The sequence below is a fragment of the Rhynchophorus ferrugineus genome, unplaced genomic scaffold (assembly GCF_030347505.1).
Source record: "Rhynchophorus ferrugineus isolate W39M unplaced genomic scaffold, kcgeb_rfMv2 rfM18, whole genome shotgun sequence".
Taxonomy (NCBI): domain Eukaryota; kingdom Metazoa; phylum Arthropoda; class Insecta; order Coleoptera; family Curculionidae; genus Rhynchophorus; species Rhynchophorus ferrugineus.
The window spans coordinates 427,204-446,094 of NW_027472597.1; the positions used below are offsets into that span (position 1 = coordinate 427,204).

Here is an 18,891-nt window from a genome sequence, read left to right on the forward strand (position 1 = left end):
TTAAGTAAAAGGTCTGTAATATATTTTAATACTATGTTTATAACTAGTTTAACAATTCCGGTTACTAAAATGATAATCTGAAATTTTCATAATTAAATAAGTAATACGTACTCGAGCACTTACATGAGTTTGGCCAAGTGTTCAATTTAAATAACAGTCCTGCCGAGACCCAAGAAGCATAAAATAAAAGCAGAGTTATTTGGAAACTTTTCTTGTCTATTTCTGTATATATTTTATGTTTTGCCTCATATATTTTATTAGAAAAACATAGATAATTGTATATAAAATCCGACAAGGAAAATATTCTAGTCATGCCAGTTACTAAGCTGGGTAAGACCGAAGATCTTTTAGAATAATTTCTAAGTTCACTTATCAATTGGCTTAATGCCTATGTGTAAATTATGGAAACAATTTTAGACTTAATCAAAAATGTTTGGATCTCTACACAGGACGCTATACAGGAATTGCTACAACGCGGGATACTTCCCCAAGGTATGGAAAAAGGCGAAACTATGCTGGTTAAACAAAAGCGACGGAGGGGAATGACCCATCCGCATCCTATCAACTCTAGGAAAAGTACTAGACAAAAACTAGACAAAATGCTTAACCACAGACTTCAGGCAATGGCGGAGAAAATGGAGTTACACGATACAAGGCAGTAAGGTTTCAGGAAAAACAGGTCAACCGTACAAGCCGTGAGTGATCTACTAGAATGGAGCAACACCGAATAAAATGGCAAGGTCCATAGCCAGCTTCATGACGGAAAGGACAGTAATCAACAACCAGGTGATGATGGAATTTGACAAGGACTCTCCGCAAGGGTCAAGGTTGGGGCCGACGCTCTGGCTACTGGGTATGAACAGCTGGTTCCGCAAAGTCTCTAAATAGGAAGTAGGGGAGTGTGGAATAAGAATTCAGGCCTTCGCGGACAATCAAGAGATTGCTCTCAGCAATAAAAACATCAGAAATAGACTGGACCTTGCATAGAACAACTGTTGGGGAAATTGCCAAAGATGGGTAGACGAGGCAGGAGCAGAGTACAATAAGGAAAAGACTGAGGCCTGCTGGTTGAAGAGCAAGAAAAATAGCAGGCCACCAACGGTCAAACTCGGTGAAGATATCATCCATGTCAAAGATACAATAAACTATCTGGGTTTAACAATCGATAGGAAATAGCAGTATGTAAAGCACATACAGCTGTTAAGGAGGAAAACGGAAAAGGTGATGAGCCAGCTCTGGGGCACATTGCGTAGAGGAAGCAACCCCAGAGCGTCAGAGGTCATGCGTCAAATATGCGACAGTGTTATAAAATTATATGGCGTAGAAATATGGGGATACATGGCATCGATGGGAAGAGTCAGGCCGGCGCTCGCAGCAGCACAAACAACCGGATTACTATACTTACCTAGGCTTAGATAGGCCTAGTTTATTTAGGAGAGTCAAATATATTTTTAAGTGATCTTGGGTGTAAAACTATTTTTTTCTAAATCTTGTTCCAAGGTCTATAACATTTTTGCTAGAAGTATCCCTTGAATTGGATTCCGTAGAGCTAAAGGGGTAATTGATTTATAAAACAATATCTAATTGTCTAAATATCATTTCGATTTGCGTTTTACGAGCCAATACATTTGGTTTAATTAATTCCATGTTGTTTTCGTTCAGCAGCTATGTGCTCCTGTAGAGTAAGCATTTGACCTAGATAAAACCCAAATTGTTCTCAAGGGTAAATTTTACTTAGAGTAATTATTAACACTTTAGCAAAGACAATAAAATATCTCATTAAAGGTCCATTTAACATTTAAAAGTAGCTAATTTAGATTTCAAAAGTTTCTTGTCAGTACTTATCAAATTAATATTTAATAATCCAGTGAGTCACCAATACGGAGATCATTTTATATGCATTAATTCGTCTTTGACTATATTGTTGCTAAATTAATATTAATGGCATACCAAGAGTTGCTAAATAATTTAGATTAAAACAAATAAATGTATTTATTAACACTTTATTGTAAGAACAGTTATTTAATATAGAAAAGTCAAGCACAATAGGCCCTTTACAATACGTTGCTACAGACGAAATCAATTGACTTAAACATTTATTGTCGAAATCAAGTTCATGACAACCATAGTTTCTTTCAGTTTAATTAATAACGAAACAACAAAAATAAATCAATGCTGAGAACCATTTTAAATATTGCTAATATGGTGAATTCGTTGTAAAAACTTTTTATAAACTTAAAATAAATCTAAATATAAGCTAGGTATTAATTAACGAATACACTATTTTAACACGTTTAGTATAAAAGCTTCCTTTTTTATATTATTTAAAGTATTCTATAGTTTAAATTTTTGTTTTCAAGTAGTTTTGTTTAAATTGTTTTTTAAATAGTGATGAATAATCTAATAATAATCATATTTACAATAGAGATGAGACAGATCTCTATTCTGTAGAAACATCCAATATCTGGTCTATCTGGCCTGCTGGTAAACCTAAGCAAATTATATCAATAAATTAAAGTTTTTTTTAATAAAATCATTCAATTTATCATTGCTCCAAGTAAATGTAATGTAAATGTAAAAATAGTTGTATGAACACTAGTTTCTCGACACTGACAAAACATTAGACAGTTGCTCATTTTTATAAACAATACCAACTTTTAGTAGTTTTTTTGTAGATGCTGCTACAAAGATCGGAATGGAAAATATGACATTTTGTTCAATATAGATATTGTTTCGTATCAATTAGCCACCAAATATCATAGTCACCATCATGTTGCAACTATCTTCACATAAATAATATTCACTTGCCTTTTATTTCGTTTTTCTTACTTCTAATAAAAACTATTTTCATTTACCATATCATTGGAACAGTACAGAAAGAATGACTTCCATAAATAACTGAAACCAAGGACTTGGGCTAAAACAACTTTCGGTGAATATATAATGTAATATGTGGTAAATCAAGTGTTCTTTGAGCTATTTCTTATTTTTTCGTTGCGTAATATAAATGCAGGTAAAACCGGATCCCAATGTTCGACCTAGAATCTTAATTAAATTACCCTACTCACTTCATCTCTAATTTACAACAATGTCGCTTTTATTATTTTATTTTATTTTAGGTTTTCTGTTAATTGTTAACCTTAAAATTGCACAGTTGTATAAATGAATACAACGTGAGTATCATCATTATTAATCTCAGCAATGATTATTTTCTAGAATTAACGTATATTTCTTTAAAACTTATTTTATTGGAAAACATTAGAGATGACCATTGTTTAGTCATGAGCATTTTACAATAATATCTATTGATTTCCTACACAAGTAAATACTTGGTTATATTTACATTTATTTAGCTAAACTTACATAGCAACCTACAAAATTAGAAAACAATTTAATGCCACAGAATAACCAGTTATAATTTATATAAAAATTGTACTATTTATTGGCAAATAAACCGGTTTCGTAATAATTATTTCGTTTCATCTAAAAAAGTATAACATCCCTGTACATGCATTATTTATCACAAATAACAAAGAAAGGATATTCCACGTTAAAAAAATACGTAAAAATGTTAAATGTATTGAAGTATCAAAGATCGCAGTCGAATTATCATCTTTTGCGTTTCTCTGGTGCTGCTGTTTGATAAATTGCATCATAAACTTTTTCTTGGACGTTTTTAATTTTAATCCGCATTTCATTAGTAAACGGATCAAAATTTAGCACACGTTTTTTCCTCCTAAAAATAAAATAATATTTCCATTAAATAACATGTATATTTTACAGTAATAAGCATTATATTATTAATTAAGATTCAGCAATAACGTCTTATAATGAAAGATAAAATATAAAATTACTACCTCTTATATAGTGCGATCGAATACGGCGTTGAATATTCTAATAAATGTGATGAGATATTTCTTTGCATTATATGGGTCTCGTTTACTTTAGATTATACTGTATATGTTGTCGTCAGTACTGTTTGTTCGGTAGCTCCAGTAATTCGCAACTTATTTCCGTAAAATAAAATTGACTTAAAGTAAATAGGTTTTAAAAGTGTTGGTTTAAACCCTATACGTTGCATAACTTGCATATGGATTTTATACATGTCAACATGTTAGATTTTTTAGTGATTTTTTGCTTATTGTGATTTCCAAACCGGGACTACGTTAATCGAATCTGAAATGGTAATGCTTATCTCCTATATGCCTAGTAAAAGGTAACTGAGAAGTTGAATCTAAAAAGAAAAATGGCTCACGGAGAATTTACTTTAATTTAAGAATTTAATGAAGAATTTTAATTAAAGAATTTAATCCTCATATAGTCTGCATGACTTGTATCGTACAAAACTTTTTAAATCCACACAGATTCGATTAATTGCTGCGTCACCTCACTAAGCTGCATCCCATTTTTCACCTGGCCTTAAGCGACAGAGCGACGTGTCGCCTTAACCACTATGGCTACTCAACCGGCTAATTAATTATAGATAGTTAATCTATTAATTCTTTAAAAAGATACAGTAAATCGTACATGTTAAGTAAGTGATAAATCTACTGAATTACTTTTTAAAGTTTAAATATCACCATTGATTTTAAACAGAAAGTAACATAATCAAGAAATGTTTGATGAAAATGAATGATGAAAAAATATAGTCACTACTTGCTTGGAATAATAAAATATCGACACAATAGACTTAATATTAAAAAGTTTACTTATATTGAAAACTTCATAAACCTATGTCAAATTGTCTTTTATTCGGGCGTATATTTTCTTAAGTGTTGTCTAGTGGTGGGTACAGATATGAATAAAGCGAATGGTTCGAACTCTGCGCGAGACCAAATAATACAAGAGCTGGCAACGTTTTTGTGAGATAATTTTAGGTAAGCTGACCTTTTGACATATGATCTCTTTCACTCTCTCTAATATATTCAATTTTTAAATTAATTAAAAATGGATAATTTTTAATTATTTTTAATAGGATTAACTAAAATATCTCATTAATTGCCAGACATTATTAAACCAAAAATTGATGAAAAGAGAAAACCGCGAAAAACATGGCAACAAGTTAGAACAGCAGAAAATGAAAAAAAATTCAACAAGGCAGCAAAATAGCTGAAAGAGCTTATAAATATCGAACAAAATCAAGAAATTTAAAAATATTTAGAAACTTAACGCCAACTGATGCAACTAAATATTCTCGCTGGAAAATAACAAACAACATTAAAAATCCTCACAACATAATCCATCTATTAAAATTGATAACACTACCTTGGCTAGAAATAATAAAGATAAAGCGGAAGTTTTCTCTAAACACTTAAAAACAGTATTTAATCCGTACCCGTCTGAAATGTCCGCAACAGAAGAAAATAACATAGTTGACTTTCTTAAGAAATATTATTAGATTAGTCAACAACATTAATAAAAACCTAAAATGGTAAAAAATATTGCTCCGTTGCACTTCTCGATATATCTCAAACCTTCGACAAGGTGTGGCACACTGGACTGGATGATAACATGAAAAAGCTTTTGCCCCGTATGCACTTTCAACTACTGATCATAACTCACATTTCATTGAGTATTGGTGGCGAATACACTTACCTACATCCAATATATTCCTGCTTTCCACAGGGCAGTGATCTTGGCCCATTGTTAACTATATCTATTGAATACAGCTGACCAACCAACCTCAAGTAATAATACTGTTGCAACATATGCTAAGGATACAGCGGTTTTATCATCACACGAGGATCCAATACCAGCCACAAGAAACCTCCAACTTCATCTTAACAATGTCGAATTGTGGTTGAACACGTGGCGTATCAAAGCAAATGAGACAAAATGTACCCATGTGACATTCACCCTTTGTAGAAGAACTTGTCCCTCAGTAAAAATGAATAATTATAAACTCCCCCAGCAGACAACGTTAAATATCTGGGAATGCATTTTGATCGACGTTTAATATGGAAAGAACATATAGTGACAAAAGGCAAAGAACTTGGGCTTAAACTAAACCAAATGTATTAGATAACAAGGTATTGCTGTATAAGTCAATACTTAGACCCATTTGGACCTATGGTATTATACTGCAGGGTACTGATAACAAATCTAACATAGTTTTCCTTGAGAGGTTCCAGAAAAAAGTGTAGCGAGTCATCGCCGATGCCCCATATTACGTCTTCAACAAACTGATTCAGCGCGATATCCCCTTGGAAACCATAACGAGTGTAATTCGAAGTGTTAATGCGAAGTGCTCTGAAAAATTGTGAGTACATCCCACTGCACTCACCAAACAGTTAAATATGCGCGATGAAAGTGTGCGTAGGCTCAAACGCATACTACTATACGAACTGATTAATAGACAAATAGAATGAGATATAATTATCTCTAGAATAAGTTAGAATAGACTTTCGAATAAATTAGAATAGTATCTAGAGCAAGATTTAGAATATAAGTTTGTACAGCAGATCACTTACTGAAGCGATCTTCTACATATCAGGATAGATTGTGTAACGAAAATCATATAATAATACTTATTGCCCATGGGCAGATTGTTGAAGTCTTAAGAGATTAATTTTAAAAAATTGTCACATATTTTTATAATTTTTTATTTTTTAAAAGATATTTAAATTATTTCAGTATGGCAATAATTTTTATATGATATTATTAAGTATCAAAATGTCTAAAATTAATTTACCTTTCGGAAAGACTCGTTTCGTTTTCATCGTTTGGTTCGGAAGCACGTATTATTTAGTTTATACCCATAATTTTCAGGCACAATATACCGAAATACTATAATATATCAATAAGATTGAAATCCAATTCGATGAGGATTATGCTATAATATCTCATAAAACTTTTATATTTACACAACTTTAGTATTATATATATATATATATATATATATATATATATATATATATATATATATATATATATATATATATATTATATAGATCTCTGAATAAATTTCAAACATCAAAAGATATATTCTGGTCAAAGGGAAAAGGATGTGAAATATATGTGGAAATTTCACCATGAGATAGACATAATAAAACCATAAATTAAAAATATTGCTTCTATTTGGTGGCACAAACTTTGTAAATGGAATCATCAAGTAATTTATCCACCAACAATAGAAGCAATTAATATAATACAAATTATACAGATAGTTACGAATTTATATTTTCTGCGTGATATATGGTTATATTCTGGTAATTTTATTACTATTTTGAAGATGAAATGTTTGTTAACAGTGTTGTGCAACAGTGAGCACAAAATGATTTTCATAAAGCAGTCACAGTCCTTCTAAGAAATTCTTATGCTAGTATTTTTTAAAATAATAAACTAACAAATAAACTTGCTAACAAACACATTAGGACATATGTTGGAAAATATTGGAAAAAAGGAATAACGTCAATAACATCCGCAATAATATGACAACAAATGTCTCAAGATTAATTATAAATGTTAGTGACGCTTTTCTAAAATTACTGTATTTAATGGGTTTAACTCTACACTTTCGGTAGAAAATATGGTAGTCACGAAAAATCTTTTTGACTAAATACCTTTTATAACCAGAAAGAATGAGAAAGAAGCTGAAAACACAATTATCAAATACAGTGTGGTTATTTTTACATGTTGGTGTGTCTGATATATTTTAAACGTTAAATTACGTAAATGTTAAATGTTTTTCTATGAGTTAAATAAAATTAGTAGTAATATGATATTATTGTATTGTTATAAACTTTTTTCGATTACCTTTCTTGCATTTACACAACTTTCATGTATGCTCCGAACAATAATATATTGAAAAATAATATTCCAACAACCTTTGGTAACCTTAATTTTTTATGTTATTAATAATTATTTTATATGACATTATTATTGAACATCTTTTTTTTCAACAGTTGTGAAGAGTTTCAATATATATAAAGAATACAAAATTATTTTTCATAAATACAATTCCCTTTGATTCAATGAAAAGTAAGAAAAACATAATTCATATTTTTAAGACATTATTTTATTTTTATAATAGGTTTAATTTTGTTGATATCTTTTGCAAAATAAAAATCTATTAAGTTAAATATTATGTCATATTTCAGAAACAAGGGTCTTGCAAGGAATATATAAATAATTTAATTTTAATTTTGACCTATTCCATAAGTTTTTATTTAATTATATGTATTATTAATCGTTATCATTGGATATTAAGCCAATATTTTGCATTCATAAACATCTTTGTAACAATAACTATATTACAAAGAAAAAATTGTGTTTTTCGAAATCAAAACCTATGTCACTCATAATCCCTTCAGTTTTTCCCATTCCCCTTCTAATTTGTTAACCCGGTTCGCGGCTCCCTGGACAAGATTCCGTTTGTCGCCAAGCACTGAAAGTCATGGGGCAAACATTGGAACTAAGCAAAATACTTACGGCTTAAACTGTTCGTCTAATACAATTCTGCTCGTGGGTATTTTGAATTTTCTATGCTAACGTGACCGAATATTCAGGTCTGTACCCACCATTATAGAACGGCATGGTGATGCTGATCTGACATATCCACATTATCGGTTTCATTGTCAGGTTTAGTTTCATTTCAATTCATTTATATAGATAGCAAGATTTATTGGACAAAAACCAAGCTCAAACTCTTAAAGGGTATTCAGAAAGCTTATCAAGTAATGATTCAACCCTTTAGACTTTTACGTGCTATGAGAAAAATCTAAAAAAGAGAAATGCCAACAAGAAGTAACTGTCATTTGTAAACAATAAATAATTTGAAGTAACTGTAATTGTAAATGTCATTTCTAACTGCCTTGGTTTCATAGATTTCCAGGCAAAACAGAAGAGCTTTCCAGAGTGTGTGACTGTGTGATGAAAAAAATCTACGACATCCCAAACGCAAAACTGATTATTTCAGGAGAACCATCTACATTCAGGCCAGTGTCTCGCATATCGGCATATAATATTGCTATACATTGGTGGAATCAGCAAAATGGAGTGTATTGCGAGCTGTTAAAGCCGAATGAAGCTATTACTGCATTATGAAAGGTAACAGAGAGAAAGTCATTCTCTTTTATGACCCACTAAAAATAAAAAATTAATCAAACTTATATTTTAACACAAAAAAAAATATTTTAAAATAAAATATGTACATAATAATCGTTGTAAAAACTAAATAAAAATAAACAAAAGCCTTATTTAACCTATGTACTACACATATTTTATATTCTACTATATACACACAATTTAGCTTAATATCTACCTAAACCTAATTATCTATTTACTAAATTATTTTAACTACCCAAACAATACAAAAATAATAATATAATTTTGTGACATATACCAAATTAATATAACTAGGTTCGGTTGGGTTTTCAAAATTAAATTGTGAACAAAACAAATCTAAATTGTTGCTCGGCATCGACTTCAAAATGATCTTTTTAGATCATATTGTGTAGTAAAATAATATTGTAAATAGATAAATAGATTATGGTAGTTATAAAGCTTGTGTGTCTATAGTGGGTTATAAATAAGGCTTTTGTTTTTTTTTATTAGAACGATCATTATGTATATATTTTTTATATTTTTTTGTGTTAAAAATCTCGGTTTAATTTTTTTTTATTTTTAGAGTTCTTTATTTAATTTTTGAAGTCGGTTCAATTTTTTTGTTAAAATTATTTTATAATACGCTATGGTCATATTGGCAGTATCCTTGCTTTTAACTAATTGTTAATTCAGCATTTCAAACAAACTGGACCGTTTACATACGGTTATATAAAATTATTACAATTTTAGCCATTTTCGGAAAAATTTTATTGATAACAGAAATGTAATTCAACAAAATACAATTTAGAAAACGTCTTTTTGCATTGCTTTTTCAATAGTATATAATCACAATAAAAATATGTAAATATTCATTGCATTATCATTGAACCCGAGCTAGCAATTACTCTGATAAATGCCTAAATTATACCATTTCAAACGAACATGGGAGTTTGTCATACTAAAATCAATATCTCTATACCATACACAACAGTGATCAAAAATAATATTACTGGCTGTATGATAAAAAAACAAACAGATTATTTATGTTTCCAAATTTATTTTCTCCCCTTCAAAATAATCCTCCTTGAATACAAATGTCTATTTTAGTGTTCGAACCGTTAGGGAATTTCACTTTCATTTTCTTATTATTATTATTTTCAATGTTTTTCCGTCGATGATGAACAAAATTAAAATGATGTCCTCAAAACAGTTATTAAGTTTAGAGAACGGCCAAAAATCTGGCGGTGCTAAATCAGGCAAATGATATAAGTTAAATTCATAATGAAAAAGTCGCAAAGAACCAATGATTGTGCATTATAATGATAAAAATGTAAATTAATCGCCAATAAATCTTAAAATTATAGCATTTTGTTGGGATATTAGGAACTATAATTTTTGAGGGAAAAATATCAAATAAGCTAAGAAATAACATTTTTATAATATTTGAAATGTATTTAAACTCGATTTACCTGTAGATTCCCTCCTTTCTTTCAATGGCACAATTGAATTTTTTAGTAGGCACGTAAACCCCTAAAAAATTTATCACAGATTTTAATGTATGTTCGGTATTATGAACCAGCTGTTCGTAAAAAATCACATGTGTTGATCCACTGAAATTATAGAGCCAGTCCATATTTAGTTGTTGCCAACCTCGGAGTTTGTCATCAACAAATTGTTGCCAATCTAAAATAAATTTATATTGAAATATTTCTTTCTAATGCTTGCTTAGTATAATGCTAAAATTCCATAATACTCTCAGAGTAAATGAGATTCAACTTTATAATCAACTTCGGAGAAATGTTTCGCGACGCCCAATATCTAGATGACACTAAGTACCTTTTCTGTCAATTTTGTTGATTAAGTTGAATGTCTATGAAAAGTCCCGCAAAATCATTTGGTGGGTTCATTTCATTTCTATGGGCCGTTTTTTCAATAAAGTGTTGTGATTTTTTCAATTTTCAGAAATACGTTTAGCATTTTTCTGCGATTTCGTCAAATAATAATGATTAAAATTAGTTTGTTATAATGCATATTCCTTATAAGTAGTATTAAGTACCGGATGTACAGAATGGAAAAAAATCAACATATTCCTTTCAAGAAGTTTCCAGCTCTATTAAAGAAATAGGTAGATGATCGTCCCAGATCGTATCTAGAGTAAACATATGTGTTGTATGATTCAGCATTGTGTTTACCTCGTATGTATATAATTATATACACCGAACTTTTGTATATAAATAAACATAAACTGCTTTTTTTATGAAATTAACCTATTTTTCACATAGGTCAGGTTGTATACTTACTGACCAGAGCATGAGTATAACCCAAAGTGTGTTCAAAAGGAACAATGTAAAAATTATAAGTATAAATAACACTACACTATAAAAATATTTTATTCTAATTTTGATGTAGTCAATATTCGTATAGTGTCAAATTTTATTAGCCTTTTAAAAATATTTATTAAAATAGCATCAAAATTTTAATGTGGTAATATATTTAAGAAAATATGTTTTAGCAGACTATTCAAATAATTATGACATAATTATGAGGAATTTATATTCAATGTAATGAAACGAAAATAATTGAACCTCAATAGGTCCTATGGAATTCAAGGCACTCAAGACATGTGAAATCAATTGATAAAGAAGGGTTAATCATGTGATGATAACGGTAATATGATGGTAACGGATTTACGCACCTTTATGTCAAATATGTTTATAGCAAATAACTAAATATTTTTTTATAGGTGCTGATAATGAAAATTGAAACTAACCAATCAAATTACTCGCATAGCTGTAATTGTAATACCATCATTTACGAAACTTTTCTCTAAAGACACCTTTTGAATTGTCTCTCTATTGATGTATAATAAAAGGTTTTTTAATAAGGAAGAATCGATATTGAAATGGTACAAAATAAGTGTGCGAGGTATTCATCGACTATCTGATAATCGATAAAACGCGCTATTCGTATCGAGCACAAAAATATTGTACAACTTACTATATCTATATACATACATTTTCCATTAGTTCTTCTATATCGATCTGGTGATGCAAAACCGATATGACCACCACTTTGCCTGTTAAATTCTGCATGAATTGCTTTTTCGGGCTCACGAACCAAAAGAATAGCTTTGGAAAACATTTTTCTGGCATTTACACCCCATTCATGAGTTTTCACAACCAAAACAGAAGCATTGGTGATACTTTCAGCGGGAAATCCATTTTTTAAAAGTCCATAGTCTTTATACACTGAACCAGTGTAATAACCTAAAATTATATTGAATAAATTATTTGTATAATTATTTTAAATAAATATATATATATATATATAGGTATACAGATGAAGGAAATACGCATGTATTTATCAATACCTATATATTAGACTTAGCGAAAACTTTTTTGATGGAAACATGGAAGCAAAGTCGGCTCTGCTAAGACTTAGACGGAGGAATAATTTATGGGCCTAACATTTTTGTGTAATATGCGTTAGAAGTAAGTAAATTCCAGTAAAACTAAAGTCGCACAAATTAAGCAGCCAGGAAACTGTCAGATCGGTGATACAAAACATATAAACAAATATTTTAGGCTCTAATTTAAATCGACCTGGCTGACGCCCTGCCATCTCCAGCTCTTACGCGGTGGATTATTCGCCGTTTCTGTTATACGTAAATCGGCCACTGATATGTAATTTTACATTACAACCTCAAATCTGATAGCGATGTACTGCAAAGTGCCGGCAGAGCAATTATAAATCGGACATTAAGACAAATATGCAGTATTGTTTAAGACTTTGTGTTACTTTTGGTTATTCCCTTTTTATTGAAACTATTATATATAGCTATAATCAGTTTGTATAAAAAATAAATAAGAATGGTATGATCATATTATTAATTTTACATTTTTGTATTCAGCTGTGAAAAAAAACATTCCATTTTGAATTTTAAAAAATGTCGATTACTTTGATATCTGGTGAATACAGAACAGCTAAGGAAAATGTTCCTGCTTAAGAAATTATCCTAATTGATATGGTACTGGAGACATAGTATCATTGTACCAAAGGTTATTTTAATAGTTATTAAGATTTTCCTATAAATTTTATTGGTATTAAATTATAATCATTTGTAAGCTTTATCAGAAAATGGATTTCGTAATAAAACACTAACCATGCAATTTTATTTAAAAATTTTGGCAAAGAAATTATTCTTTATCAAATGAACTTATTATAATTATTGTTTTTCAATGTATATTTTAAATAAGAAATATGGGCTTTATGATAAATGAATGAAGTTACTAAAATATGCAGAAACTACAAGCATACTATGTAATTTCCATATTGACAATAATTTGATCAATATTTTAAACATTATATACATTTTAATTACATAATTTATAGACCTAAGTTTTGAAAAGTTATAGTTGATTTATAAATTGATAGTCATAGTTGAGAGAGATTATTGGTTGTAGTACCTAATTGAGTTCTTTATTGTGATATACATGCTAGAGTAATGCAACGAGTAATTTTAAAATTGTATTATTTATGTATTAAGAAAAAATAATAATTTAAAATTAAACATGATGCTGATTAACCAAATTGTATTAAATATATTAGTTAACACAATGAATTATACAGCTATTTTATATATGTCATTTTACTCTGTTAACTTTTTTAATTATTTATTAATAAATTATAGACAATTTAATGGTCGCCTTCTTTTGATTTTTATATTAATTATAGACAAGACTACTAATTATATTTTTAGTGAAAACTCGGACTGGAGTGGAAAAAGTTTGATAGGAAAACCTGTGGTTCTTGAAAAACTGTATTAATCTCTATTAAGATTTCTACACTCCTGGTATATGTAATACTTATATGGTATGTTAGTGTATATTATTTATCATTTCTAGCGTTGATATTCTTGGGTTGTTTTTCGATATCAATAGCTTCTCTTATAATCCTTTTTTATGCATCATATTAGCTATTATTTTTGTATTGTACAATTCAATCCTACGTGAAGTAATTCTTACATGTTGTGTAAGAATCGATGTTTTCTCATTTTTAATAAGCTGCATTGCAATTTTCCTCTCTTGGTGCGCCTATATTTTTAAGTGTTTGTCCTATGTAGACATTTCCACAGTCGTAATAGGTAATAATAACCTTTGTTTTTGGGGTTGGTAGAATTTCAGTAATCTTTTTATTGATTTAGCACCAAACTAAACAAATATTTCAGTATATATATTAAGCTATTTATTAAAATAACTTAATTGTAATCTTTTTTTGTAAAACTATGTTCGCTGTAATACTTTTATTTATTCCCTTAATCAGTCAATATTTATAATCAATTAGATATGTCAAATTAGTAAGTGATATGTAATGATGTATATGTCAAATATGTCAAAACTATATGCTAGCAGTAATTTCTATTCTTATACTAATTGTGATCGACTTATGGTAAAGTATATTTTGTAAATGTATTTCACATATATTATTATTTAGTCACAAATTTAATGCTCGAAAACTTTCTTTACTTTTAATATAGACATCAATGTCAACTAGAAGACTTAGATCGTCGAATTCAGTCAAATTTACAATCAGCCACCTCAAGTGCTAATCGCACTGATAACCCGCGAAAGACAAAAAAAATATCATTGGTGTATGACAATTGCAAGCAACAAGAGCAAACAAGAGCACGACACAATGAGGAAAAGTAACATTGGCATAATTGGTCCTAGATCTACAAACCAGAATATCAACATGTTTATAAGAAAACATGATCAAACAAAATATCTATTCAATAAGAAAACAGGATTAACTCCAAAAAGAAGACGAAATAATACGACATGTTATGTGATACATTGTTATGTTAATACTGAAAAATATTTAAGGCCGACATTGTAAATAAAAATATTTAGTTCTTAACTTTAAATTTTATATCGTTTACTATATTGTGTATAAACATAATGATAAATATATTATAAACAATTTAATATAAAAATAATTATATTATAAATCTATAAATAATGTTCCTGTTTAAAAAAAATTACTGTTTAAAAAATAATTATATACATGTTGTAACATATATATTACATTTATTGATAGGTTGACTTACGTTTTTTGTTTTTTCGTATACAATACAAAAGTCATGTTTCTAAAACAAAAGTACAAAAGTAATCCTGGATTTGATGTTTTTTTAAGGGAACCTTCACTATCAATAATAACGAATAGATATGAACTTAAATGTAAATATTTATGACTAAAAAATAATTGTATTGTAACGTGTTTTTAAATATTTTTTATAGTTATTATCTATAGTTACATATTAATAAATGTTAATGTTTTTTAAGCAATGAGAAGTATTAATTAATTAATAATTAATAATACGCAACAATAATTATTATGCACTTCGGCAACATATAGATACAAAACATGGAATAATTCTTACCTGTAGCTTGCTGCAAGAGATATCGTAACCATGTATTTCCACTACCCGGAAAACTAACTAAAGCTACTGGTTTCTTGTCAAGCTGTAAATCATCATCAGAGTGTATGTATTTGAGCTCAGAACACCATTGGATTTTAGATTTCTTAAGAACTGGACGAAATGCGCCAGCACTGTAATCGAAGTTATATCTGGAATCGCGTCCAGCTATTGGTTTGGTTTGGTGGTTTATTGATCTTTCAAATCCAGACTAAAACAGTTTATTTTAACAGTTATAAATAAGCATATTTTTCACAAATAGCTTGACTATACTATTTCGAAGGGCTTCTGTCTCTTCAGCATCCGAATAAGACCTCTATTGTTAAATAGTAGTAGGGTTTCGATGTTTATGTTCATGAAATCTCACCTCTTTGTAGATTTTTGCTATACTATACAGCATTGACAATGTTCCGAGGAATTTTATTTTGATAAGTTGGGATTAAAACATTTAACACAAAATTTACAGAAAGGATTAAAGGATTTTTGTTAGATTTTAAATTATCCTTTTTAATGACCACGGTTTATCTGGGTTGGACCTATTGTTGGTTAACGTGGATTCCAAACCACAGTCAATCCTTCGATAATTCCAGAAAACATCCGGTCTTACCGCGCCTGGTTACTGGTGTGACTGTTATAATTTTTCTTTTCATATTTTGCACCTTTATCTTTTGGACAATCACAATTAGAACTAATCACAAACATAAATGTACGCCCATGCCCCAGTAGGATTCGAACAGCAACTATCGCAGCAGTAGGAGGACAGTTCTATCGCTTCAACTTTGAATGAAAACTGTGAAATATATTTTCTATATGTTGAATGAAAAGAAAAAAACAAAGGATGTAAATTTTCTTATAAAAATTGATATAATAGGAGAGACCTAGATACAAAACTAGATAAAGAATAACTAGATAGCCATAAAGCCAAATTAAACGGATTTATTGTAATTTGGTAAAATCATAACAAACACTACGAGCGACAAATAATAACAAGTTATAGGCATAACAAGTTGTTAAAATATGCTTAGAAGGGTTATAAAGACTATATTCCACATATTTTATGTACAGGTTATTCAGTTCTGTCTGAAAGATTACTTTTCTATGAAAAGTATCAAATTTTAAGTTTAAGTAAATGGGTCTTCCAAGAAACATAATTCCGCCTAAAGAAATTCCTTAAATTCATTACTGTAAAATGGGCGAAGAGTATAACTTCAAATGTCATAAGATTTCTAAAGATCTGATGAATACTAAATTAAAATTGAGAAAAATAATTATTTAAGATTTAATAGAATTACACTGCTTAAGATGTTTAGGGTATTTTACGAGAAAATGTAATAATAGATCGTATATAATATACAAATATAAACAACATAATAATAAATATGCACTAAATATGGTTTAATATTTACCTTGATTCCTTGACCATAATTCGTCTTTTTAAAACCATGTAAAGAAACAGCTGATAATATTACAATTCCAACTATATAGCATAACAATAAACTTGCCAAGAGCCAAAATTTAAATCTTGTAATAAGGAGCATTTGGCCATGTTCTTACATTTATTATATCTTTTTTATGATTCACATTGTACCAATTGAAAATCTGCAATTAAAAATATTTATTAAATGAATTATCAATAATATCAAAATAAAAATAGTGTATAGTTTATAAAATTAAAACATTCTAGTATAAGATTCATGTTTAAGCACATACTAAAAACTGTATCGATTAACATGGACTTCAATGCATGCTAAGGATGCTTACAAAGTGCTGCCCAACACTATATTTTTATTTGGCTAGATTGCATATTTCGCAAAATTCCCTCAATTGCTCCCTTATCCCTAAAAATATATTTCATCAACGTAGTATATTTAATGTAGTTTAAAATAGTAAATATTAGTGGATGAACTGTTAAAATACATATAAAATACAATTTCGGAAATTAAGCAACCATGAAATCAAAGAAAAATATAAAAATAAGTATAAATATTATAACTACTTATATAAATATAATAACTTATAAATGAACGGTTAACAATATTTAATACTGATTAACTACATTATTTACTAAGATTCATTTCAAATTGCAAATCAAAAGAATCGAGAAAATCTTACTAGACTCACTCTTTGGATATTACAAATACTCACAAAAATGTTTTGTTAAACTCTTTTTAACAGTAGTTTTTTTACACTTTAGGGAGAAATAGCACTATATAAATTAACGAAACTCGTATAAATTAAACAATTATAGTATTCATATTAATCCCTAATTATAAGTTAAAACACAATATGTAAAAACAAATAATAATAAATAACCTATTCGCAAAAATAGTATTTCATATACCAAATATAGACAAATGAAAATTATTTTTAATCATAATTTAATCAGTTTCCGGATATTAACTGTTCAGAAAGTTGACACAAAAAAGTTCTATAATAGAAATAATGTTTTAATTTTAATAACACATATATTATTTATAGCTTAAAAATATTTTACAAAAAAGTAAATTTTGTCAAAAATTAAATAAAATGGAAAAACTTAGTAATTTGTTAGTTTCTGAAGTGAACCAAAATGTATGTATATATAACTAAATACAAAAAAATCTAATAATACGTTAATAGTTTACATCAACCAAAATGCTCTTACTAAAATATTTTCTTTGCTATTTATTGGTATGCCTAAATAACCTATATTATATTAATTTATTGCACTTAATGTATAATACATTCACTTTTTGAGTGTTTGTTAAAACACCTTTGTAAACACGTATTATATAGTAGTTTGTAGGATCATCTCACATTAATCGTACCTTCAAAGCAAACTAGCTAAATCGAATCTGGGTTACGGGTGTGCGAGATATGCGCCGGTCCATTGCGACGCCCGACGTCGATGGCCAGTGGCGTAGATGATTTCGAATGAATCAGTGATTGTATTTTTAGTTTATTTTGTCTATTATGATTTTAATTATGAATCAAAAATGTAAAACAGATAATTCTATAATTTTTTACTCTTAATATATTATTACTAATTGTTGCTGACTATCACACAATTTGTCTCTGCAGCGATATAAAACTAAGTAATTATCTAAGAGTATTTTCTAAGTATTATCTCATTAACTTAATCTCTATTGAAATGAAATAAAATCAAAGTTAGCAGCATTTTTAGTACCTTTACCATTTAGTGCTCACTATACAACTACACAAGATCACAAGTTAGGCACAGTTTAGTCTGCGTTCTAATTTTATTCAAGATTATTCAAATGTAACAATATACAAGAGTTGTAGCATTTTAATATTAATATGTGTAATATAAATGAAGCCTTTCCTCATGCATTGTGGCCAATTTTTAATTTCCTTTATGACATTTGGAATAG

At 28.8% G+C, this 18,891-nt stretch overlaps 1 protein-coding gene across 4 annotated transcripts; it reads right to left on the reverse strand.

The window, feature by feature from the left end:
• Window positions 1-1,987: 1,987 nt before the first annotated feature.
• On the reverse strand, window positions 1,988-18,356 carry LOC143205859 (WSCD family member CG9164-like). 4 transcript variants are annotated; one of them, XM_076418877.1, is made up of 6 exons: window positions 18,328-18,356; window positions 16,927-17,119; window positions 15,485-15,731; window positions 12,060-12,311; window positions 10,515-10,728; window positions 1,988-3,736 (listed from the first exon to the last, which is right to left on the reverse strand). In XM_076418877.1, the coding sequence occupies exons 2-6, from the start codon at window positions 17,056-17,058 to the stop codon at window positions 3,610-3,612; spliced, it is 972 nt and encodes a 323-aa protein (XP_076274992.1). In that variant the 5' UTR covers window positions 17,059-17,119; window positions 18,328-18,356; the 3' UTR covers window positions 1,988-3,609. The 4 variants fall into 4 exon arrangements, with proteins under 4 accessions (XP_076274992.1, XP_076274991.1, XP_076274993.1 ...); XM_076418876.1 differs by lacking the exon at window positions 18,328-18,356 and adding an exon at window positions 18,165-18,319; XM_076418878.1 differs by lacking the exon at window positions 18,328-18,356 and adding an exon at window positions 18,273-18,291.
• Between the last annotated feature and the right edge of the window lie 535 nt (window positions 18,357-18,891).